At 37.5% G+C, this 24,855-nt stretch overlaps 1 protein-coding gene across 1 annotated transcript in view; it reads right to left on the bottom strand.

The window, feature by feature from the left end:
- Positions 1-6,223: 6,223 nt before the first annotated feature.
- MEX3C (mex-3 RNA binding family member C) overlaps positions 6,224-24,855 on the bottom strand; it is a 62,238-nt gene continuing 43,606 nt past the window's right edge. The window contains exons 6-7 of the mRNA XM_014591534.2: positions 10,419-11,282; positions 6,224-8,397 (exon numbers count right to left, since the gene is read on the bottom strand). Coding sequence (XP_014447020.2) covers positions 8,036-8,397; positions 10,419-11,282 — 1,226 coding nt within the window. The 3' untranslated portion in view covers positions 6,224-8,035. The remainder of the gene's footprint in view (positions 8,398-10,418; positions 11,283-24,855) is intronic.

Here is a 24,855-nt window from a genome sequence, read left to right as displayed (position 1 = left end):
CAAGAATTACAGAACAGGAATTACATGAAAAATGTTCAGTTGAAAGTAACTAATGAGACATTTTTCCATGGAGTCTTCTGAAAATGCCATTAGACCTGGGGATTTTCATTTTTACCTTAAGCCAGTTACTTAAACTCTTAAGCCTCAGCTTTATTCACTGCAAAATGGAGATAATAGTCCCTACACCTCTAGGCCTACGGTAAAGATTAAATAAGATTATGCACCTGAGTTCACTTTGTACTAACTGGGTCACACAACTAAAGGCAGCTTTCTAAAACTCAAAGATGTTTTATTTTTACTTTACATTGTTCTTCAGGAGCACCTGAACAGTATTTTTTAGGGCCATGCTGGATTTTTTTTTTTTTTTTTAAACCAGGCCCAGCCATGTTGGCACAGGTGGTAGGGCTCTACTGTACAAAGCCATACATAAGGCCTGGGTTTGGATCCCAGACTAACTTAAACCACGCATGGTGGCATGTGCCTGGAATCCTGACTAGGAGGCTGGTGTGGGAGGATCGTGGCAGGATGGGATCCTGTTGAAATACCCATCTCTCCCTCTTGCTAAAGAAAAAAGAAGATTGAAAAGTTAGATGTACTGTAAAGGTAACACTCAATTCCCTTCAGTGGTCTACCTGGACTTAAAGATCTCAGAGAGGGACATAGAGTCTGATTCCATCTTTCACTGAAAAGGTTAATACCTAAGTGTGCCCAAGTGGTAGTGGTGCTGGAAGGGATGGCAGGTGGCCATTCCTGGGGAAGGCCTTAGGAGAAAGATCTAAAATGAAGTCAATTATATAAGGCTGAGGGAATAGTAGTATCAAGAATGGGTTCTTTTCTAATAAAGTAAAATTAAAGGGGCCATTTCTGTTATCCTTGATCACAAACACGATCTTTGGCATGATGTATCTTACAGAAAGTACTAGGAATCATCTACTTGGAAACAGAAAACCTAAATTACGACCCCTGACTTTAGAGTCCTCATCACAAGCTTTTGAGTCATGAGACTAAGATGTTCTCATTGAATTACACGCGGTTCAAAAGAGGCCACTGGGAACAGTCCAGGAAAAGCACATCTTTGGAATTTGCTTACTTAAATTCAAATGAGACAGTGGATCTCAGAGTATGAATTCCTAAAAACCTTCATCCATTTGCTGAAAAGACAAACCTAGGAAGATCTGTCTAGCCTCTAGATAACTGGAACCTCCAGAATTAAAAGAAAACATCCTCAGCAACACTACTGGGTGACTTAACATATGTGCAAAGTTCCCAAGTATTAATTCAGTGCCACAAAGTAGGAAAGTTGCTATTCAGATCAAACACAACCAAGAGCACGTTCATAGCCCAACCTTATGGTTAATGAGGTCAAAACAGAAAAGACTTCATGGAGGTAGTATACACTAAACTGCTTTTATTCTTATTTTTAAAAAATCTTTTATTTAAATTTGACCAGAGAGGGACAGAGAGAGAAAGAGAGCGAGCGAGCGCACGCGAGTGAGAGAGGGAAAGTGAGAAAGCAAGCCACCAGGTCTGGGACTTGAACCATGGTCAGCCATGTGGGAGTTCAGCAGCCTAAACCACCACACTACCTGCCAGTTCCAAAACTGTTTTTTTTTTTTTTTAAGAATTATTTTATTTAACTTTATTATTTTTATTTACTCATTTTTTCAATTTGACCAGAAAGGGACAGAGCAAGAGTGAGAGAGAGAGAGAGAAAGGGAAAGTGAGAGAGCAAGTTACCAGGTTCAGGACTCAAATTGCAGATGGCCATGCGACCCAGGGCCAGTAATCACCATGCCACCTGTCAGCTCCATACAACAGGCTGTTTTTAAAACTTACCTCTAAGAGTTGACTTCAGACTCCAAGTTGTTCTTACACACAATTCTTTATTATCTTAGGCAAGTTCTTATAGTCACCAACTTGAGAAAAATGAAGTAGGTCGTCTCTCCAGTTTTTCCTTTTGGTTTTAAATGTCTTTCAGAGAATTTTACTTCATGAACCATACTAATAATATCTTAATAAGTATGATTATTTATTAACTTTATTTTCATATTGTCATTTAATAATAAATCTGTTTAAATATAGGTAATTTACAAATGTTTAACACTAGCTAGGTCCACAAATTATTGAGTATTCCCTCAATCCTTTTTGAAATCTTGGCTCTCCATTTTTATCTGTAAAGTACTAGGTCGTCGGAAAAGTTATGTATTTTTCTATGCAAAATGCATCATGACTTTTCTGACAAGCCAATATTTTGCCTAATGCCTGTTTCCATACTTCAGCACTTCTCATCTGACTCAAGTAGACCTGAAACCACTACCCCATTCATGTTGCTTGTTATAATGTCTTGGTAATTTCCCTGAAATCATGGGAAACAGATCATGTCAAAAGTTCCACTGTTTTTGATCTTGGAAAATGTCATGAAACAGATATGTCTTGGTGCTTCAAAACAGAATACCTATAATTTCTCTTCCAACTTTAAGTAATTGCATTCTTATAATTCTAGAATCACATTAGAAAAACAAACTCAAAAAAAAAAACCCCACAAACTCAAATTTTTATTACAAGTCAAGGCTACTGTTGATTTGTCTAAGAATGTTCTAGTTTAACGGAACTTCCATCTGTCTCTAGGGCATAGCTTTTGTGTCTCGAGGTTTTATGTAGTCTTTAAGACAGTGTGATTTTTCCCATTCTGATGTTCAATATTAATTTATGTAGTCACACCTAACACCACTAGAAGCTTAGGCCAACAATGAAATGTTGGCTTTAAGCAGGCTTATATAATCCTAACCCTAATGACTGCCTCTTCTTAAATGAACAGCGCTTGTTACTAAAGGTAGGCCTTATTTTCTTGTTGTATGGTAAGCTGAATGTTGTAATTCCTTCTGAAATTTTCCATATTGAAAAAGGAAGGTACTTATGTGAATGCTCTTCTAAAAAGACTGAAGATTTATTTAAAACAGTCAATGGCAGTAGGAAAGGGTGATTTAACAACACACACAGTCATCAGGTTACAGACCTCATTTTCCATGAGTCTTATGAATGAGTCTAAAGTCATTCTAAAGGCCTAAAATATATGGTTTCTCTTTAGCCGTTTTCTTTTTTAGCTTTCCAATCCCTACCTCTGTCAGTGAACACTATTTACTATTTAAAATATCTAACCACTTAAGCCTCTCTAGTGAAGTTCTTTTACACTGGTGCACAAATGTTATCCTTTAAACTGAAAAGCAGATACAAATGCAGCAGGAAACTTTAAAGGCAGGAAAACTCAATTCTTTCACAATTTTTCAATTATTCCAATCAGCTTAAGAAACTTAATAGGAATAATTACTCTGAGATAGTCAAGTAAGAAGGTATACCACTTTTAAAGAGAATGGCTATTCTTAATCTTTATTAAATAGAATCTCCTCATTAAGCTTCTCAATGCCCTCTATATTTCAGCAATGCTCCATTGGCCATAGTTACTTTATCACTAAAAGCAAGTGGTTATGAATTAGCCATAAGAGACTATTAATGCAACCAGAAGTATATTGACATGGAGAAGATATTCACAATATATAACATCTCCAACTACCATTATTTAGAACAGGTTTTGGAATGAGAAAAGTAGAAATTTAAGGAAGAGGAGATAGGATAGCAGATTAAGAACCAGTGTCTGGGGGCCAGCAGATGGCATAATGGGTTACATTTCTGGACTCCCACGTAGTTGACCACAGTTTTAAGTCCTGGACCTGGAGGTGGCTTAAGACTCAGGCCAGGTGTGGAGAATCAAGAAGGGATTATGGCATGGCCATCCACTCCAGAGGGAGGGGGATGATTTTTCCCCCCCTCTCTTTCCACTGAGTGCACACACCCTATACCCTACAGCTAAAATTTCTCTTAAAAAAAAAAAAAAGCCAGTGCCTGGTTTTGGGCTAACAGATTCACTAAAGAAAATTAAATAACCTGTAATAACACATTTATCACACTAATTTTGTACCTATTTTCTAAACCTAATTATTCATTTTTGCTAAAAAAACTACTTTGCAAAGAGTCTTTTGATAAAATCCTTCATAGGAAGAATTAACCTAACTTGAATAACTAAGCTGCTGGACAAATTAAATGTTTTCAGTTTAGCACATGTCCTCCAAGGCTATGAGACTGAATAATTGAGCCCTTCTCAATAGGTTTGCCTAATTCTCGATTATTCACATTATTGACATATTATTATTCACACTTATTATCCAGTTTGCTGTGACTATTTCCTGGTAAAACAGGTCTACAGACTTCCTGGAGCCTCTCTTCCTCAATACTTTGGTAAGCAAGAAAATTAACACAAGCAGGCAAGGAAAGGCAGATCCCATATTCAGAACTAGGATAAGTATTTAGCAGTTTTCCTAATAATATTGGTTCCGGACAGTTTTGGCTAACTCTGGCAATGAAAGTAAATTATTTTCAAGGTTCCCTGAAAGATCCTGACTCTGTATTAGGTAAAAGTTAAGAAATTCATTTCACGGGTCATTGAATCTGAACCAGAATTACATAAATATGGTAACACACCCACATAATTTAACTTTCATACTTCTGGAGGCTAATCTTGAAATTAGCAAAATAATTCTGGCAAATAATTTAGAGTAACAATCTTGTTTATCATTGAATTGAAATACTCTAGTCTTTTAGCACAACCTAAGAATTTCTCCAAAACCTACAAATGAAAAGGTTTATGATGTTTGTGTGGTACCTCTGTGTAAAGAATAAACAGAATTTTGGGACCAGCAGTTAGCATAATGGCTATGTCGCTGGACTCCCACGTAGTTGACCGTGGTTCAAGCCCCGGACCCAATGACTTAAACTCAGGCCGGGCGTGTGTGCGTGCATGCCCAAGATCCCGAGAGGAGAATAGAGGAGAAGGGATTGCGGTGTGGCCATCCCCTCTGGGAGGGTGATTTCCTGCTTTCTGTCTCTGTGTCTCTCTCTGTCTGTCTGGCGAGCGCATGCGTCCTATAGTAAAAACCTCTCCAAAAAAAAAAAAAAAACAAAACAAAAAAACCCAGAATTTTATCTTCTTTAAAATGATTTTAGAAATGTCTTTATTCTTGCTTTTTGACAAAATGGCAAAAACTCACTCCAATTAGCATCAAATAAATTTCATAAACGGAGTAGTATTTTTGTGAACCACAAAACCTTTCAGAAAGTTACTTTGGAGAGATTTTCACTATAGGGCATGTGCACTCACTGGAGATAGACAGAAAGTGAAAAATCACTCCCTGGGAAGACGGCCATGCCACAACTCCTTGTCCTCCAATTGCCACTCAGGACTTTGGGCACCCATTCACAAGCACATGGCATGATTTTCAAGCCGCCAAGTACAGTACTAGAACTGTGATGGGCCACGTGGGAGTCCAGCACCTTAACTGCTACATTACCTGCTAGCTCTCAGAAAGTATTTTTAACTAAAGAACTTGTTCATTCACATAAAAAAAAAAATTAGGCTAGCCCCCCACAGTGAAGTGTGATAAACCTTGTGCATAAGGTAGCAGATTCCACATGGCCAACCAATGTTGGAATCCAAGCCCTGGTGATTTGAAAAATGGGTGGGCTCATGTTTGTGCCTGCCCCAATTCCTGGCTGCAGGGAGAAATGGGAAAAAAGGGATCGTGGCATGACTATGCTGCACTGGGGAGTGCTTTTGCACCTCTGGTGAGCACATGCATTTTCAGGCAATAACATAAAAACAAAGGTTATTTCATAGATTTGGTGATTGACAAAAATTCATAAACAAAGAATACAAACCAAATATCAGGTTGTTGGGAAAGTCATGACGTATTTTTCTATGCAAAAATGTGTCATGACTTTTCCAATAACCTAATGGAATCTAAGATGAATTCACAATTTCAGCTTACATTAATGTATAAAGAAGTCATTTACTATTTTATTTAGTTAGTTCAGTAGTGATTATTTGTGATCAACTACACAAATATATCACTAAATACTCTAAACCCAGACAAATCTCCAATTTACTGTCATGTAACTCTCAGTTAAAAAAAAAAGCTAAATTTAGACAAAAGCATAAATAATACGTTCAATATCAAGAGCACAGTAAAAGAAAAAAAATACTACAAAACAGAGCACAAGTTGAGGAGTGGAGAAATTCTGTAAAAGATGAATTTCTATTTTGTTAAGTAGCTTTCTTCCAGTCTGAACTGCTGATGGGTATATGAAAAACACCAAGGAGAATACATTCAAGTTAATGGAAACAAGTCTTTATTAAGTAACTTTTAATATCAGAAAAATAAAACTCTTATAATTCTCTTTACAGCAAATATATAATATCAGTGCTTTGGCCATCTTAAGTTAAAGGCCCTTTATCATAAAATATATGGTTTTAAACTTTACTCAAATTGAATTTATAATCCCTATGACTTCCCTACATATACATAACAAAAGAGTGTAGTAAAATTAGCAAATACTAAACTATATTGATAATTTATCATTCTTAGTTTGTGGTTTTTAGAAACAGTACACGCACCTAATATATGTCGATTCCTTGGCTTATTAGTTGCAGTGTACAATGCAACAAAATACAAAATACATGCTTGGTGAACATTCGTTCATATCTACAAGACGGCAGCTAGAGATTAGGTTTCAATACTGACATTTAACTATCCTACAAGCAATTAGCATTACATCATAATATGCCATCAAGGCAACTTTTTTTATACTGAAAAAATCAAAATAAAAACCGTTATTTGTAAACTTTTATACGAAATGTAACTCTTCAAGTGGAAATAAAAAATAAAATTTGTCTATTTACTATTGAATACACATAGGATTTCAATTTTTGTTATACTGAGAAAAAAAGCTCTTTTGTGTTGGGAAAATAATGCTTCAAAAAATAATTAGTAGAAAAACCCACCAGTACAATGTTTTGTCTTTTCAATGCCAGCACAGATTTGGGAACATACTGAGGATGAAGTAATCAACATCCACAGGTGAAATGTACAAGTGTATTTTAAAGAAATCTTTCCTGATGATTGGAAAAAGTTTTGAAATGAAGTAAACTGATTAGAGGTTGTCACAGCTGCTTTTGTGAATATGCCAAGGGCATTATTATCCCTTTCTCCCTCCCCCTCCCCTAAATTACTAAAAAATAAAAATATATTTATAATGTGCAAGACAAATATGGATTGAACATAAAATGTTTCACATTTTGATCTATAGTCTAAAAATTAATCAATAGCTTGATCAGACTAATGAATGGAATGTTCGCATCCTCAATTATTAGCCAATATAAATTGCATCCCAAAGCCTTTCCTGAAATGGGAAAACCCAGGTGGCCATTTCCACATTCACCAAGGGAGGCAATGGGTAGGAATTCACAATTGAGACAACTGCATTCCTGATCCACTGATCATACCAGCCTTGAGCACTCTGGGCGAGATGAAGGTCAATGTAGCAGTTTTTGTCCCAAATTATAACCAGTGATCTAATAAACTGCCATCAGCCCTATTATTACCAATAAGTAATCACAATGCATTAAAAAGTTACTTGCAATCCTGCAGAATTAGGCATAAGTTGTTGTAAAATAAAAAACAAACAAACCTGTTTTGTCAAAACTGGCAGTGTAAAGAAGGCAGCACTGGAAGTGTCTGGATCATCTGTAATGCCAAGTACCCTCCATAAACTCTTAATGTGGTTAGGCTTTGGGACCCCTTGTTTTGAAATCTTAGACGTATACACTTTTCTCATAGGCTGACACAGCCTACGATTATCTTCACTCAGTCAAGTGGAACTTCATCTTTAGCAATTCTTACACAAACTATGTCTCTGGGTCTACAGGATAGTATTAATAATTCAAACCAAACTAATAGACAAGAGACCACTTAGGTTTAGTGTTACCATAGCAGCCTTTTATAAGTTTACTAACAACTTTAGCCTAATCCCAATAAAGCCTGATAACAGTCATAAGAATTCATTAGGAAGTTTACTGGGGGGTACCATTATACCCATGCCTTTACGAGTCCATATAGAGATATAGTATTTATGTATATATATATAGTTAAGAGTGAATTTGGATTGCCTGAGTAACAGCTGTCTGGCAAACTGGACATGATGGCGTTCTCTTTTCACAGATCTTGTTGGCACATTCCATGCAGAAGAGGTTGTGGCCACATGGAACTAGGGCAGCAATAACTTCATTCTCAAAGCAAATCACACAATCGTGCTTTCGTCTTGATTCTGGAGGTGAGCTAGAGGTGGAACCACCATTGGAAGAGGAGTAACTATTGGTACCATTAGAAAAAGCAGGGATGTATATTGGAAGGCCAACGTGGTTGCCTGTACTAGGTGGGTCGCTCCTAACTCTCCGAGCAAGTGGGTGTTCCATGCTCTCAGGAAATGTAGGAGACAGACGAGGAGTAGATGGCTGACTTCCTCTACGCTGAGTCTTCATGTTACCAGAAGGATCACTCCCAAAGCCAGAGAGTGGGGTAACTGGTTCGAAAGGAGTCCAGATAGTTTGAGCAGATGTTGGTAAAGAGTCAAAGGCAGGCGAATCAACTGCAAGATCTTCTGAGCCTACAGATGGTAGTGTATCTCCAAACCAAAAGTTCCCTCCTGTGCTGAATGGACTAGTTGGACTGAAGTCAGCCAGCCTATTGCTTCCAAAGTAGGAATCTGTGGAACCACTTCCTAGAGAACTGGAACTATCATTTCGATAATTGGATATCATTCTTGCGCGGCTAGGAGGAACTGGATTGGAGAGCCATGCAGAGCCAAGTGTGCCACCTTCGAAGCTTACATCGGTACCATTGTAATGAAAATCATTTTCTTCATTGAGCTCTATATAGTTTCCTGTACGCATGGCAATATGCATTTCTATTTCTTCCCGTGCTCGGTCAACATTTTCGGGCATCCCCGTCACTTCAAAGACAGGTTCCTTATCTCTGCTCGGAGTTACTATGTATGTATGGGTCTGCTGCTGAATTCTTTTAATAGTTGCTCCTTTGGGTCCAACCACTAATCCCACCACACGGTAGGGGACCCTGACTTGAACGGTGGTTTGACCGGGCAGATTAGGACTACACGACAACCCTCCCAGGGCAGGACCATTTTTGTTTCGAGATGCACGAATCATGGAGAAGTGCTCTGCAGCTGAGAGGATTTCTCTTTTGGCCATGGCAACATCTTCTTTTCGCCCAGTGACGACAAAAATGGGCTCCTCGCCACGAACAGGTGTCTTGATGTATGTGTTTGTCTTGGCTCTCAGTGCTTTAATTTTACAACCTGTAGAAAGAAAATATTTTATAAGAATCAACTTCAACTTCTATGATATTTACAGAAAAAACACAGAAAACTCCTTTAAAGGTAAATGTCTGGTTAAGGGCTGTTCGTCTTTTTAAATTTTAGTTTGCTCTTCAACACAAAATTTATCACTTAGGTGATTAAAACTTTCCTAATTCTACTAATGCTCCAAGATCCAGAGGTATACATGTCTGGTGGTCTTTTACTTGGGAAGTCTGAAACTCAGCAGTCAGACTTATTGTTTTCTTCCTCTTGTTATTAGTCACTGCAAATGACACATAAAAACAGTCTATATAGATAAGGTATATTATAAGTGGGTTTGACTTTTAGAACACTAATGATTCATTACTTGCAAGTTGTTGGTTGCAAAGAAAAACATTAATGTACATGTCAGACATTTAATATCTATGGTCTCATCTAATCTCCTTATTAATTCTTCAGAAATCTTTTTAAACTTTATTTACTGTTATTTTTAAATTTAGAAATTATTTTTATTTTATTTTATTGAAGTTGACCCGAGAGCAATAGCGTAAGAGAAGGAAATTGAGAATGCAAGCTGCCAAGTCCAGGACTTGAACCATGGTCAGCCATGTGGAGGTCCAGTCACCTTAACTACCACACCACTTCCCGGCCCCTTCCTTATTAATTCTAAGAGCCAGACTATTACACTCCTTTTATTGCTAAGGAAATTGAAACTCTGAAAAATTGTATAACTTTTCAAAGTTTACACAGCTAAATGGTAGAGCCAGAATTAAACCCAGTGTGATGTCGGCATCTATGATCTTTTTGCCAGCCCAAGAACCTTGATTTTCATACAGGAGAGCTCTTTAATAGACTTCTACTTAATTATTTTACTATTTTGATTTTTAACATTATGTTTCCTCTGTAAAATTTAACTGGTGACAACAGATTGAATGCCCGTGGCTAGTAAGACATATATCTCACTTTTGTTCCCAATAGCAGAATTCTAGAGTTACTAAGAGTCAATTATATATATAACTTTTTTTTTTTTGGAGAGGTTTTTGCTACAGGGCACATGCGCTCACCGGACAGACAGAAAGTGAGAAATCACTCCCCAGGGGGGATGGCCACACTGCAATCCCTTCTCCTCTGTTCTCCTCTCGGGATACGAGGAGTAGATGGCTGACTTCCTCTACGCTGAGTCTTCATGTTACCAGAAGGATCACTCCCAAAGCCAGAGAGTGGGGTAACTGGTTCGAAAGGAGTCCAGATAGTTTGAGCAGATGTTGGTAAAGAGTCAAAGGCAGGCGAATCAACTGCAAGATCTTCTGAGCCTACAGATGGTAGTGTATCTCCAAACCAAAAGTTCCCTCCTGTGCTGAATGGACTAGTTGGACTGAAGTCAGCCAGCCTATTGCTTCCAAAGTAGGAATCTGTGGAACCACTTCCTAGAGAACTGGAACTATCATTTCGATAATTGGATATCATTCTTGCGCGGCTAGGAGGAACTGGATTGGAGAGCCATGCAGAGCCAAGTGTGCCACCTTCGAAGCTTACATCGGTACCATTGTAATGAAAATCATTTTCTTCATTGAGCTCTATATAGTTTCCTGTACGCATGGCAATATGCATTTCTATTTCTTCCCGTGCTCGGTCAACATTTTCGGGCATCCCCGTCACTTCAAAGACAGGTTCCTTATCTCTGCTCGGAGTTACTATGTATGTATGGGTCTGCTGCTGAATTCTTTTAATAGTTGCTCCTTTGGGTCCAACCACTAATCCCACCACACGGTAGGGGACCCTGACTTGAACGGTGGTTTGACCGGGCAGATTAGGACTACACGACAACCCTCCCAGGGCAGGACCATTTTTGTTTCGAGATGCACGAATCATGGAGAAGTGCTCTGCAGCTGAGAGGATTTCTCTTTTGGCCATGGCAACATCTTCTTTTCGCCCAGTGACGACAAAAATGGGCTCCTCGCCACGAACAGGTGTCTTGATGTATGTGTTTGTCTTGGCTCTCAGTGCTTTAATTTTACAACCTGTAGAAAGAAAATATTTTATAAGAATCAACTTCAACTTCTATGATATTTACAGAAAAAACACAGAAAACTCCTTTAAAGGTAAATGTCTGGTTAAGGGCTGTTCGTCTTTTTAAATTTTAGTTTGCTCTTCAACACAAAATTTATCACTTAGGTGATTAAAACTTTCCTAATTCTACTAATGCTCCAAGATCCAGAGGTATACATGTCTGGTGGTCTTTTACTTGGGAAGTCTGAAACTCAGCAGTCAGACTTATTGTTTTCTTCCTCTTGTTATTAGTCACTGCAAATGACACATAAAAACAGTCTATATAGATAAGGTATATTATAAGTGGGTTTGACTTTTAGAACACTAATGATTCATTACTTGCAAGTTGTTGGTTGCAAAGAAAAACATTAATGTACATGTCAGACATTTAATATCTATGGTCTCATCTAATCTCCTTATTAATTCTTCAGAAATCTTTTTAAACTTTATTTACTGTTATTTTTAAATTTAGAAATTATTTTTATTTTATTTTATTGAAGTTGACCCGAGAGCAATAGCGTAAGAGAAGGAAATTGAGAATGCAAGCTGCCAAGTCCAGGACTTGAACCATGGTCAGCCATGTGGAGGTCCAGTCACCTTAACTACCACACCACTTCCCGGCCCCTTCCTTATTAATTCTAAGAGCCAGACTATTACACTCCTTTTATTGCTAAGGAAATTGAAACTCTGAAAAATTGTATAACTTTTCAAAGTTTACACAGCTAAATGGTAGAGCCAGAATTAAACCCAGTGTGATGTCGGCATCTATGATCTTTTTGCCAGCCCAAGAACCTTGATTTTCATACAGGAGAGCTCTTTAATAGACTTCTACTTAATTATTTTACTATTTTGATTTTTAACATTATGTTTCCTCTGTAAAATTTAACTGGTGACAACAGATTGAATGCCCGTGGCTAGTAAGACATATATCTCACTTTTGTTCCCAATAGCAGAATTCTAGAGTTACTAAGAGTCAATTATATATATAACTTTTTTTTTTTTGGAGAGGTTTTTGCTACAGGGCACATGCGCTCACCGGACAGACAGAAAGTGAGAAATCACTCCCCAGGGGGGATGGCCACACTGCAATCCCTTCTCCTCTGTTCTCCTCTCGGGATCTTGGGCATGCACGCACACGTGCCTGGCGTGTTTTAAGCCATTGGGTCCGGGACGCGAACTGCGGTCGAGTACGTGGGAGTCCAGCAACGTAGCCATTATGCTAACTGCTGGTCCCAAGAGTAAATTATATTTATTTCAATCTTATATAAGTAGTACCAAACTAATAACTAAATGATCTAAGTATTATATAAAGCAAGTAAAATATCAATGTAAAAAGACATGTGTTTCTATCAGGATGACCTTTCAATAAAGTTGAGTACCTCAAAAGAAAAAGAAAAGCTGTTGTTAAAAATAGAAAGAAACGAATACTGGAAATAGACTTCAGGCACAGCTGATAGTGCACCTGAATGCAGCTGGAAACCACATGCAGACCATGGCTCAGGCCCAAAAACATGCCTGGTAAATACATGCATACATGTCCAGGATCCTGGCAGGCTGGAGCACTGGACGAAGAAAGGGGATGGCAGAGTGACTGAGCCCTGCAGAGAGGGAGTCTCTCATCCTCTCCTCATATGTACACACAAACTCTATCATGAATAAAAGAAAAGGAGAAAAGAGAAGAAAAAAGAGAAAAGAAAAGGAACATACTGGAGACTGTATGGAATGTGGGTGTTTGACATGGTTCTATTTAAGAAAGATTACTTTCACTGGAAGACCTAAACTCATATAAATGCCTTGGCCTCAAATCCCAAATATATTTAAGTTAAAATAGCTAAAGATACATATACATAATAATTTTTCATAATTCTCAACTTTAACTTTTTTTTTGAGAGGTTTTTGCTATCGGGTGAGTGCGCTCGCCAGAAAGCCAGAGACAGAGAGACAGAAAACAAGAAATCACTCCCCAGGGGGGATGGCCACGCCATAGTCCCTTCTCTTCCATTCTCCTCTCAGGATCTTGGGCACGCATGCACACATGCCTGGAGTGAGTTTAAGCCACCAGGTCCAGGACTCGAACCACGGTGGACTACATGGGAGTCCAGAGACATAGCCATTACGCTAACTGCTGGTCCCAACATTAACCAACTTTTTAAAGTTATCATTAATTACTGGTACCAATGGTTTAAGATTAGAGGGCTTCAAACTGCAATTTAAAATGTCAAAGACAATTAAGGTATAAAACAGGGGTTTATACTTCAAAAATCTTAACATGAAGCTTGTAAGAACAGATCTGTTCTCATGAATATATCATGCTATTCCTAGTTCCTCAAAATAAAAAATGTAGGTGCTATTAAAGATCTAGGTCACAATTTGGGAAGTCCTTTCTTAAACTTTCTCTTACTTTTTTGCTTCCAATAAATCAATAATGTGCTTAAATTAAGACTATAAACACCATTTCTAGTCTGTATATTTGTAGTAGTCTCCCATCCCCACATAACATCCCTCACATATCTCCTTGCCTTATCTTACTTACTCCATTCTCTAAACTCACTTTAGTAAGACACTTACTTAAAGCACATGATCACATTTTTGCATATTTTATTGGCCACATTTTAACATTAGAGGAAATTCCAAACAAATATGTAAAGCTGCTACCTGACTGCCTCTCTCACTTCATCACTTCTCTCTTTCCCCACTTTCTTAAATCTACAATATGTTTCAGCCATACTGAGTTTCTATGGTAAGTCCATCTATCCCTGCTTCACTGCTTGTACGACTAGAATGCTTTTTTGTCCTTGCCTCTTATCATCAGCTCTGTATTCCAACTCCTGTTATTCCTGTTATTCCTTCAGGCTCCAGTTTAGATGCTGCATCCTCCATGAGGCATCTTCTCCAACAGGCCTGGTTTGTTTGTTCTTACTCAGCATTCCTAAAACACTGGGCAGTTAACTATAGCAAGGATATACCATGGAGTGGCCATGCAACATTTATGGAAAAAAAATGATCACTGATTTTCTATATTATATCTCTGTACCTCCTGAAGTATATTGCTTAAAATTTAAGATTTTTTTTTCCTAGTTCTAAGACTTTAATATTCTGCCCTGTGTTGCTAAGCAAATTCTATTGATGGGGGTTGATTATGCTAACCTTAGTTATAGCATATTTAAAACTATTCAATCTGTTATTGAACTTTTAGATATTAATCATGAATGAAAATCCTTACAAAAACTTTTAAATAAAAGGCTGCTTTTTTACTGCTTTATCCTAGGTATGTTATCATGAAAAATCTCGAGTTAGGTCCTCTGAAAGTTGAGAAGCAAAATGAGTGGAAGTATCACTGAGAGTGGAAGTACCACTGAGAATAACTTAAGATGATGTCTCAGCTTGCCCCAGTAAGTTGAGCTTTGCTTCACTTTACTACACCTCCAAAAATCTCCCTGCCAACTACAGAGCTAGTTTAAGAAAAGGGGAACTTAATACTGAGCTCCCAGTTATGGAAATGAAAATCACAAAACATCAAAGTTAGAAAGAGATGTTGTAACTTTGTAAATTTACAATGGAAAGATTAAGTCATAGGAGAATGTCATATATGCTTTTGCTCCACAATAGAAAATGAACTGGAAAACCAAGCTTCTATATCTGTTTATCATTTACACAAGCTAAATGTCCAGGAGATAGATTCCCTCATTCTGCATAGGGGGTAATGATTGAGGTTGGCAACTGTGATCACTTTTCATTAGCTAGTATATGACCAATGGAGAGATGACTAAGAAAAATTTTTTCTCAGATTAATTTCACATTTTACATAAAGTCCGCATCATGATGTATACAATATAGATATGTTGAGGGGACCAGCAGTTGGCGTAATGGCTATGTCACTGGATTCCCATGTAGTCAACCGTGGTTCGAGTCCTGGACCTGGTGGCTTAAACTCACACTGGGCTCCTGTGCATGTGTGCCCAGGATCCTGAGAGGAGAATGGAGAAGGGATTGTGGCGTGGCCATTCCCCCCACCGGGGGGTGATTTCTCACTTTCTGTCTCTGTCTGTCTTTCTGGCAAGCACATGTGCACTATAGTAAAACCCTCTCAAAAAAAAAAAAAAAAAGATATACTGGGTTGGCAGAAAAGTCATGACACATTTTTGCATAGAAAAATACATCAGGATTTTTCTAATGACCCAATATTTATTTGACAGAAAATTTTGCTTTTTTTTTTTCTGTTAAATGTTTCTTTCCCTTGCATCTCACATCCATCCTCCACTACCCATTCTCTACCATCTACTCCCCCCCTTTACAGTCTCTAGCATCCACACTCATTCTCTCCCCCATCACACATCTTCATATCTCTCAGTCCCTGCCACAGAGTGTAGACACTAGGTACAAACTGAGTGGGGATATTGAGTGTGTATCTTTCAAAGTCTGGCTCACTTTGCTCAATATTAAGTCTTCTATATGATGAGATACCTAAGAAATTCTGTACACCCGGAGCTATTATTTAGATAAGTAAACTTACACTCTGGATTACAATTTGACAAAAACCTGCCTAAAAGTCTGATCACCTTGCAGGAAAACACTGGGCAATTATTTATTTATTTTTTTTTGAAGAGGTTTTTACTATAGGGCACGTGTGCTTGCCAGACAGAGACAGAGAGACAGAAAGCGAGAAATCACCTCCCAGGGGCGATGGCCATGCCGCAATACCTTCTCCTCCATTCTCCTCTTGGGATCTTGGGTACACATGCACACGCGCCCAGTGTGAGTTTTAAGCCACCGAGTTCGGGACGTGAACCGCGGTTGACTACGTGGGAGTCCAGTGACATAGCCATTACGCTGTTGGTCCCAACACTGGGCAATTTTTAAGGACAATAGGAGGACAAGAGTTGGCCCCTTTGAACGTTTATTAATATTGACCATTAGGAAACTGAATTAAGCCTCTGGATAAATACTTTGAGAAAATAAACAACTGCCAGTAGCACCATAGCAGAGTATTTTCTGTTTATTATCTAGTAGGTACTGTATTAGTTAAGAAAATATGCTTCAAAGAACACAGAACACTTTCTGGCCTAAGGCTGGTACTAAATAATAGGTCTTTAATATATATGGTCGTTGGAAAGAGAAAAGATGAATGTTTTAGGCTTGGGTTACTCTTAACTACAAGGATTGTGTGCTTAGGTTTTACAGATCAGGAGAAAGGGTAACGGGAAAATAGAAAAGCCAACGCTTTCCCGTCCTTTTTATGATTGTTCACAGCACCTTTATTCATAACATTGTCACCAATCCCTTTTTAAAGTACTTCCAAAAAAACCAAGAAGTATTTCTCTCTCCTTAAATCTTCTATCACAGTTGTTTTTTTGGGAGAGCTTTTTGGTATAGGGTGTGCTCACCAGGAAGACAGAAACAGAGAGACAGAGAGTGAGAAATCACCCCCCAGGGGAAATGGCCACGCCACAATCCCTTCTCCTCTCAGGATCTTGGGCACGCATGCACACGTGCCCAGTGTGAGTTGAAGCCACCAGGTCTGGGGATCAAACTGTGGTTGACTACATGAGAGTCCAGCGACATAGCCATTATGCTAACTGCTGGTCCTGTCTTCTATCACAATTTTAACAAAGTACCCTAAACTCAGATTAGGACTACAGAAACCTTACTAATTGTAACATTGTTGCTATAGGAATATATTGAATTCTAAATAAATATGTGATTTCTAGAAACAATTCTAAAATTGGAGACTACTCAAATATATAAAGTTTAAAAAAGGTAACACAAACTTGAGAAAACAATGAACTTGTTTTATAATTTTGTAGGTGGGGGAAATAAAAAAGCCTTTTGAAGTTTCAGAGAGAGTGCCTATTGAAAATTCAAGATATTTAAAAAAAAATCATTAAAAAATTTATAAAGATCTTGGTGGTGGTACCTGTTCTCTCTGCCTCTCTTATGAACAAATAAGCTTTTAAAAAAAGTATGGGGTAAAGTTTTTTGGAAAAAAATGCAGTTTTTTCATAATATGCATACAATATGTATAATAATCTGCAAAATAAATGTTCTTTTTGCTGTGGGTTAGCACTAGAAAAGTTCAAAGCCACTAGATTAGGTCATCTCAGAGGCCATTTATGATCAGTATGGTGAAATAGGAGTGTAAGTTACTAAGAAGACATGGGTTCAGATCTGACTTTACAGATGAAATTTCCATATGGCTGAAAACAGCAATACTATCTCTGTGCTCTATGGTCATCAAAAGTAGCTTTTTTTTGTAAAGAAATTTTATTATCTAAGCTCTTTTTTAACATCCTTAAAATATTTGCCAGAGGATGTGAGACAGAAGGAAAAAAAAAACCAACCTCCAATGGGCATGGTTATGCTACAAACCCTTCTTTTCTATTTCTCCATCCTGTTGGGATTTTGGATGTTCATGTACATGCACTAGGTGTCTTTTAAGCCACTGGGGTTGGGATCAGAACCATGTGGGACTGTCTCCTCTACGCTATGGAGCTGGCCCATCTAAAGTAGCTTTTGGAAGGCCAGAGAGCCTAGACTTTTTTTTTTTTTTTTTGGAAAGAGACATTTTTGCTATAGGGCGCATGTGCTCGCCAGAGAGACAGAGAGAAATCACTCCCCCTCCTTTGGAGGATAACACCACAATCCCTTCTCCATTATCCCCTCAGGATTTTGGGCCCAGTGTGAGTTTCAAGCCGGGTCTAGGACTAGAATCACGGTTGGCCATGTGGGACCATAGCCACCATGCCACCTGCTGGCCCTGTCTAGACATATTTTTAACATAGAATTAAACAGAAATTTTCCCCCTAGCTACCATGAATATCTTGGACTTAACTTAAGCACATTTTTGCAGACTTGTTTTTATTTTTAAATCAGTTCATTTAGGTGGTGGCAAAAAGACCAGAGAGCCGATCTATACCATTCTTTCCACTTCCTAATAGAAAAGCATTGTGTGATAAAGAATTGAGTTAACACTTAGGTCACCAGTAAAGAGGCCAATAATTAAGCTGAAAAACAAAAGTCCATTGAGTTGTTGTTTATCATTCACTATTAAGTTCTTAAATAAGGTACTTGCAAATAATATGATAGGTAGAATTCCAAGATGGCCTTCTCAATTTCTTGCCCTGGTATACAAACTCTTCTAGTTACTCAAACACCAACCTATCAATAGTTATTTTGCATATGTAATTATGGTCCAAATCTGTTCACCTTAAAACAGGCAGATTATCCAGATTATCTAAGTGAGTCTGACCTAATTGGAGTCCTTTAAAAATAGAATTTTTTCTAGCTGATCTCAGAAGTGGAAGTTAGATGTGTTCTGGCTAGCCTGGAAGAAAGCAAACAATCTATATAATGAATGGTCTATGGTGTTCCAATAGCCAAGAAACTGTGGAGAAAGATGAGAAGAAAAATGGAGACCTCAAGGAACCCCAAGGAAATGAATTCTGCACAGCTAGTGAGCTTGGTAGCTTTCAACATATAATATCATATAGGCTGAGTATCCCTAATCCGATGTGTTCCAAAATCTGAAACCTTTTGAGTGTTGACATGACAAGTGGAAAATTCTATACCTGACCCCACATGATGGGTCACAGTTAAAATGCTGCAATAAAAAATGAAATAAAATTACCTTTAGGCCATGTGTATAAAACAAATAGGAAACATCAATTTCATGGTTAAATTTCAGTCCTATCCTCAAGATATCTGAAATCTGAAAAACTTCTCCCAACTATTTTAGATAAGAGATACTCATACTAAGGTACTGTAGTAGGTAAATTGCCATCAAGTAAAGTTCAGAAATCTTTTGTTGTCCTTTAGTTCCACAGACCAGAGTCTGACATGTGTCTCAATAGGGCTAAAAATCAAAGTGTTGACAGGGTTGTATTCCTTTCTGGATGTTCCAGGGACTCAACATTCTTACATACTCACGTTGTTGGCAGAGTTCAGTTGCTTGTGGTAGAAAGACTGAGTTCCTTGCTGGCTGTCAGATGAGAGCCATTCCCAGCTTCTAGAGGCCATCCACATTCCATTCCTTAGCCTGTGACTGCCTTCATCTTCAGAACCACCAACAGAGGTGGAGTCCTCTTTATACTTCACATCTTTCCTTTCCAGAGCTTGAAAGGTATCTTTTGGGAACTCATGTGATCACTCATGGCCTGCCCAGATCTCACACAACCTCTTTACGGCAAGGTCTATATCCTTGATCACATCTGCACAAACATCTTCAAAGTCTCTTTTGGTATGTGAGGTAACAAAGCCACAGTTTCGGGGATTAGGGTGTAGACATCTTTGGGTGCACAGGATTATTCTGCCTACTGCTACCTTTTCTTTTCCTTCTTTTAAGTATCTAGTTTTTGAATGAAGGATTGTATTTGGCTCATGAAAAATTTAAATGCCAATCCAGGAATAGTAATACAACAGACAGAGCACCGAATAGATATAGAGTCAGGAAAAGTTCAGGGAATCATAGGAATTGGAACAGGGTCAAGGGATAGAGCAAAAAGATAAATATGAAAAAAGAAATAGTAAGTCGGGTGTTGACATGCATTCTACTAGCTAACTATGCTTATACTAAAAGGTGGGTAGTTTGGTAAGAGACATTACAAGTAAAAGGACCATGTGTCCTAAGAGCTTTGCCTAGGTGTTACTAGTTTATTTACTCCTTTTTTCCTAAGAGCATTTTACCAATTGTTAAGTGCAGCCTAAAGCCAGAACTTATCCATTTAAATGTTTAAATTCCTTATAAAGGTGCAGGTGCTACTTTTAGGTAGCATAAAGGAATTATCACCACTTCTGATTGTAAGGCACTCAGTTTTCTGATTGTAAGGCACTCAGTCTGGGGAAAACAACACTGATATTAAGATAAGGCATACAGAATAGTGAGAACATATAAAAGGAGGTAACTTTACTGTTTATAGTAAGTGAAAGAATACATCAAAGGCATCTGAAAGGATGCTGAAGAAAGAGGTTTGGGGACCAGCAGGTGGTGTGGTGGTTGGAGTGCTGGACTCCCGTGTGGCCAGCAGCAGTTCAAGTCCCAGACCTGGTGGCTTGCTTTCTCATTTTTCATCTCTCTCTTTCTGTCTCTCTCTGGTGAGAGCATGTGTCCTATAGCAAATAATAAAAAATAACAGATAGTAATTCTTTAAAAAAAGAAAGGGGGTTTGGCAAAGCAAGGAATCAAGAACACAGGATGGCACAGTTGTGACACTAGACCTGGTTCAGTATTGGGGACTTTATGATAGAGAGGCAGGGAAAAAGGCTGGATGGAGAAGCAGAAGTCTTTATATTGGGTAAAGGAGTTTAAATTTTATCTTGTTAGCACAGAAAATTTGGGGTCAAGGACTAACATGATCAGATACGCATGCCAAGAGTGGTGGGAATGCAAAAAGAGACTGGAGGCAGGGAGACTTACTCGAAAGGCTATGACAAGAGTCGGCAGAAAAACGCTGACAGAATGAAAGACAGGACGCAAGGCAGGGGCTTTTACATGACCACTGTTATGTTCTAATATCCTGTATTTATTTCAAGTTTCTGTGTTGCTATTTTTTGACAGAAGAGTTCCCAGAAATTAAATTCATTACATTTTTTGCTTAATAAATTAGCTACATGTATTTAGTGGTTTGGGAAAGTTCAAATCCTTACAAACAAACATCAAAACAACATTATACATGTACTGTTATTTCTGGTAGTCCTTCAGGTCTACCTTTCTTCAAAAATTCCAAGAGGTTTTATTTTGAAGAGAAGGGATACTACATACAATCTTATATTACATACAATCTTATAAAAAGTGGGGAGATGGAGTTAAACTCCTTGAGTAACTTTTTATCTGTAAGAAAAATAGTACTCCTTGACCTGATTAAATTCCTCTCCCTCTCCTCACATTAGGTGACTACAACCTACCTTCTACCAGACTTTATCACCTCCTAAACATGACTTGCTCCTCTTCTATCTCAGCTATTTTCTTAAAGACACCTAGGAAATCCTCCATATATACCCTCTCCCTACTTCCTGAGTCACCTGAGTAACAAAACTGGCCACTGGTCAATTGGAGAAGATGAAATTGTATGTGTGAAAGGCTCTATGACACTAAGAATGATACAAATATAGTTGCAACTCATTATTATAGCTACCATATACAAATCCTTTAGGGTGTAGTTCAAAGGAAACAATGTAAGGAAGGAAAAACTAATCAGCAGGACTGGGTTCTAATCTACCACTATTTAGACATTAAATAATAGTTCAATCGCTTGGTCTTTCCTAATGCTTTTTTTTTTTTTTTTAAATCAACCCCGCATCTAGGAAATAGTTACTGTAGTTCCTCTTTCCGAAGTTTAAAAAGGCATTTGGGACAATGCTTACTACCATATTTCATGTGCATGTATCTATTCTTTTCTCAAGGAAAGTCTGGTGGAGTAATTGCTGGGAACACAAGACTGGATACACCATTACTACTTAATCTGAAGAAGCCATTAAATTTCCACCTCCTTTATGTGTGAGGGATTAAAGACACTTTCCTCATTCAGTTGTTGCAAGGATTAAGCAGAACACTGAATTAAAAATATTTACTACAATGCATTATTTAGTTAAGTGCTCAGTAAGGAGTTGCTTTCATAATTTCTTAGAACTATTCCTGACTTTCCAACTCTCTCAGCAAGTATTCCATGAAAAAACTCAGTTAATATCTAGAGAACTAGACTTATCTTTGAAATAATAAACCTCTGTAGAGAACTTCTGCGTTTTCTAAACTTGCTATTAGATATATTCTCATTTCATTATCATAATAGAGTACTTTAGAAAGATCAGGAAATAGCTTGATTGAATTGCTCAAGATCTCCCAGCTGTAAAGTCAGATCTCGAACTCAAGTTATCCCAATTCCACAATTCTTTCATTATTCTACATATTTTCCTCTAAAAGCACATAATTTCAGGTTTCATGATATATTAGAATTTGAGAGATGATAGTATTTAATGATTTTTATATAAAATAAGTCCTTTTTCTCTTTGAATAGTCTAGACTATTCAAAAGCTTCTTTCACTTTACAAGAACTCAATTACAGTATTATATTTCAAAGACGGATGAATATCTGTTAAATTTCAATAAAAGTGTTTTTTATGCACACAATTTAGTCCAACATTTTAAATAAAAAATAATTTAGTTTAAGAATGCAAATGTATTTATTCCTAAATGTGCAGTACAGAAATAATAACTGTCCTTTCTAGGTTCAAGTGTCCTTCTTGTGTTTTGTACTCTTCTAAAGTGAAAATTCTCTGAATACAGTCTCACTTCAGGGATTCCTACACCACCACTTCAAACAGCTTTATTGATGTGATTTTATTTTTGTCTATTGTCAGTATTCATATAGGCATTTAATGCCTTAAAAGGTGGCATTTACTGTCCTTCAAAACAAAAGCTCCAAACAACTGGAGGATGACTGGCTCCTTCAATAAAAGGCTGGTAATGAAGACAAGAGTAAAGAGAATCCCAATTACCACGATAAAGAAAGTAAAATGATAAATAACATGGCAAGTGTCTAATCCAAGAGTTCAGTTCAATTAAGGAAGTAGCAAGTGTCTACTTTGTTCAGGTACTTTAACTGATACTCAAGATGCAGAAAGGACGAAGATTCAGTTTTGCTCTGACTACCAGCTTCAAGCATCACATGTTCAGGTACAGATATTGATCCTTTTTTTCTGTGTGTTTTTGGTTGGTGGGCAAATCTTCTATGTTCTGGCTGATTTGTTTCTTTGCTTGTTCTACCACTTACTGAGCTAGGAGTGATGAAATTTCCAATCATTTTAACTGAGACATTGGACAAGTTGTTTATATCTCCTGAAGACCTGTTTTCTTATCTGTATGGCAGAAATAAAAAGAGATCAAATGAGGTGACTTGTAGTTTTAGCACAGTGCCTGACATACTTAAATGCTTATTTAAAAAGTACTGGTTTTTTAGTTAAAAGCATTTAAAGACACCAGCTCCTGTAGAGAAGACACATTTAGACTGTGAGAAACGTGTTACCATATAACAAATTTCGTTAAACTGGGAAGGGATATAAAGTCAATCTAACTAGTCTCTTCTAGACTAGCTTAAATCTGTTTAACTTTTACATGACTTTAGGGACTTTCTTTATACAATAAAAAATGTAAGCGCTATATAATCTCGACTTTATATATTAAAGAATTGAAGCCTAGATCTGCTCAAAGTTATAAACGAGTGACTCCTAAATCACTGTTCTTCCAATTTGCCTTATTTTCCTAGTTGATTTTCAGGAGTAGAGGAAAATACCTTGCATGTACCAGGTGCTTTTAAAAACAGAGGCTAAGCTAAACCTAAAATTCTTCCCCACTTTTTTCACTTAATTACTTTAGACAAGAGAATAAAAGATATTTAATGAAAAGGTTTATCGCTGATCTTTCAATAAAGCTGAAACACCCAGAAGAGGGTGTAAATCAGAGAGTAAAGTCAGAACAACTTTCCTAACTGGGAAGCTTTAAATTATGTGCATAATCTTTAGAGGATGTTAACAGAAACCTTACAATAGCTTCTGTTTGGTTACTTCATTTGTAAGCGATTGATTCTCTTCTAGACTAGCTTAGTTCTTTTGCCAGGAAATAAATTTCCAAAGACTCAATTTTAATAAATTTTAAGATGTATCCGTGGGATCTTCGAAAAAAAGTTCACAGAAAACACATATCTGACGAAACTATGTATGGATTTCTTTCTTTTTTTTTTTTTTTGCCATGGAAATAAACTCATATTTTAAATTTTGTTTTTCTACAAACTTTCTGAAGTATCCTTGTATTGCAAACTTTTAAAAATATAATTTAAGTAATTTAGTTAGTGGCATACACTAAGAAAAACTACTAAATGTCAATTTTTGGTTTCAACTAGCATTTGTACAGAGTATGAAAAAATTTTTAAGCTTTAGCTTATCTCATGAGTAACTTTAATTTCTATACTTTCAATTGTATGGTGAATTCTCAAACTTGATCCTCACAGCAGATGGGGGGAGGGTGGGGAGGAACTAGGAAGAACAAAAAGGTAGAACAGGTTTTTTCCAGAGAAAAACTGAGGCTAAGTGATTTATTCAAGGTTATAGGCAACAAGTAGTAAAACTAACACAAGTTTTCTAACTTTAAGTTTAATGTCTTCTCCTGCAGTATACTAAATGGTGGAAATATGAAAGATAAAGCAAAGAGGAAGGGAGAGTGGTACAGTAATAAAAAGATCCACCCCAAATGTTAATACAATCATGTGTGGCATAATGATATCAATACCAGACTGCAGATACTCTACGGCAATCTCATAAGATTATTAATCAGGCTGTACATGCCATCCAGGTTTGTGTAAATATAGCCGATGATATTAATACACAAAATTGCCTAATGACACAATTCTCAGATTGTATCTTTAAGCAACTTGTGATTGTACCTTTTTCTTTTTTTTTTGAGAGGTATCTGCTATAGGGCACACGCACTCGCCAGGAAGACAGAGAAGACAGAAAGCTAAAAATCACCGCCCCCCCCCTCCCCGGGGGGGGGGGATGGCC

The sequence above is a fragment of the Tupaia chinensis genome, unplaced genomic scaffold (genome assembly GCF_000334495.1).
Source record: "Tupaia chinensis unplaced genomic scaffold, TupChi_1.0 Scaffold000594_1, whole genome shotgun sequence".
In the NCBI taxonomy this organism is placed as follows: domain Eukaryota; kingdom Metazoa; phylum Chordata; class Mammalia; order Scandentia; family Tupaiidae; genus Tupaia; species Tupaia belangeri.
Note: the sequence above shows the minus strand (reverse complement) of the source record. Positions and strands in the feature narration are given on the sequence as shown.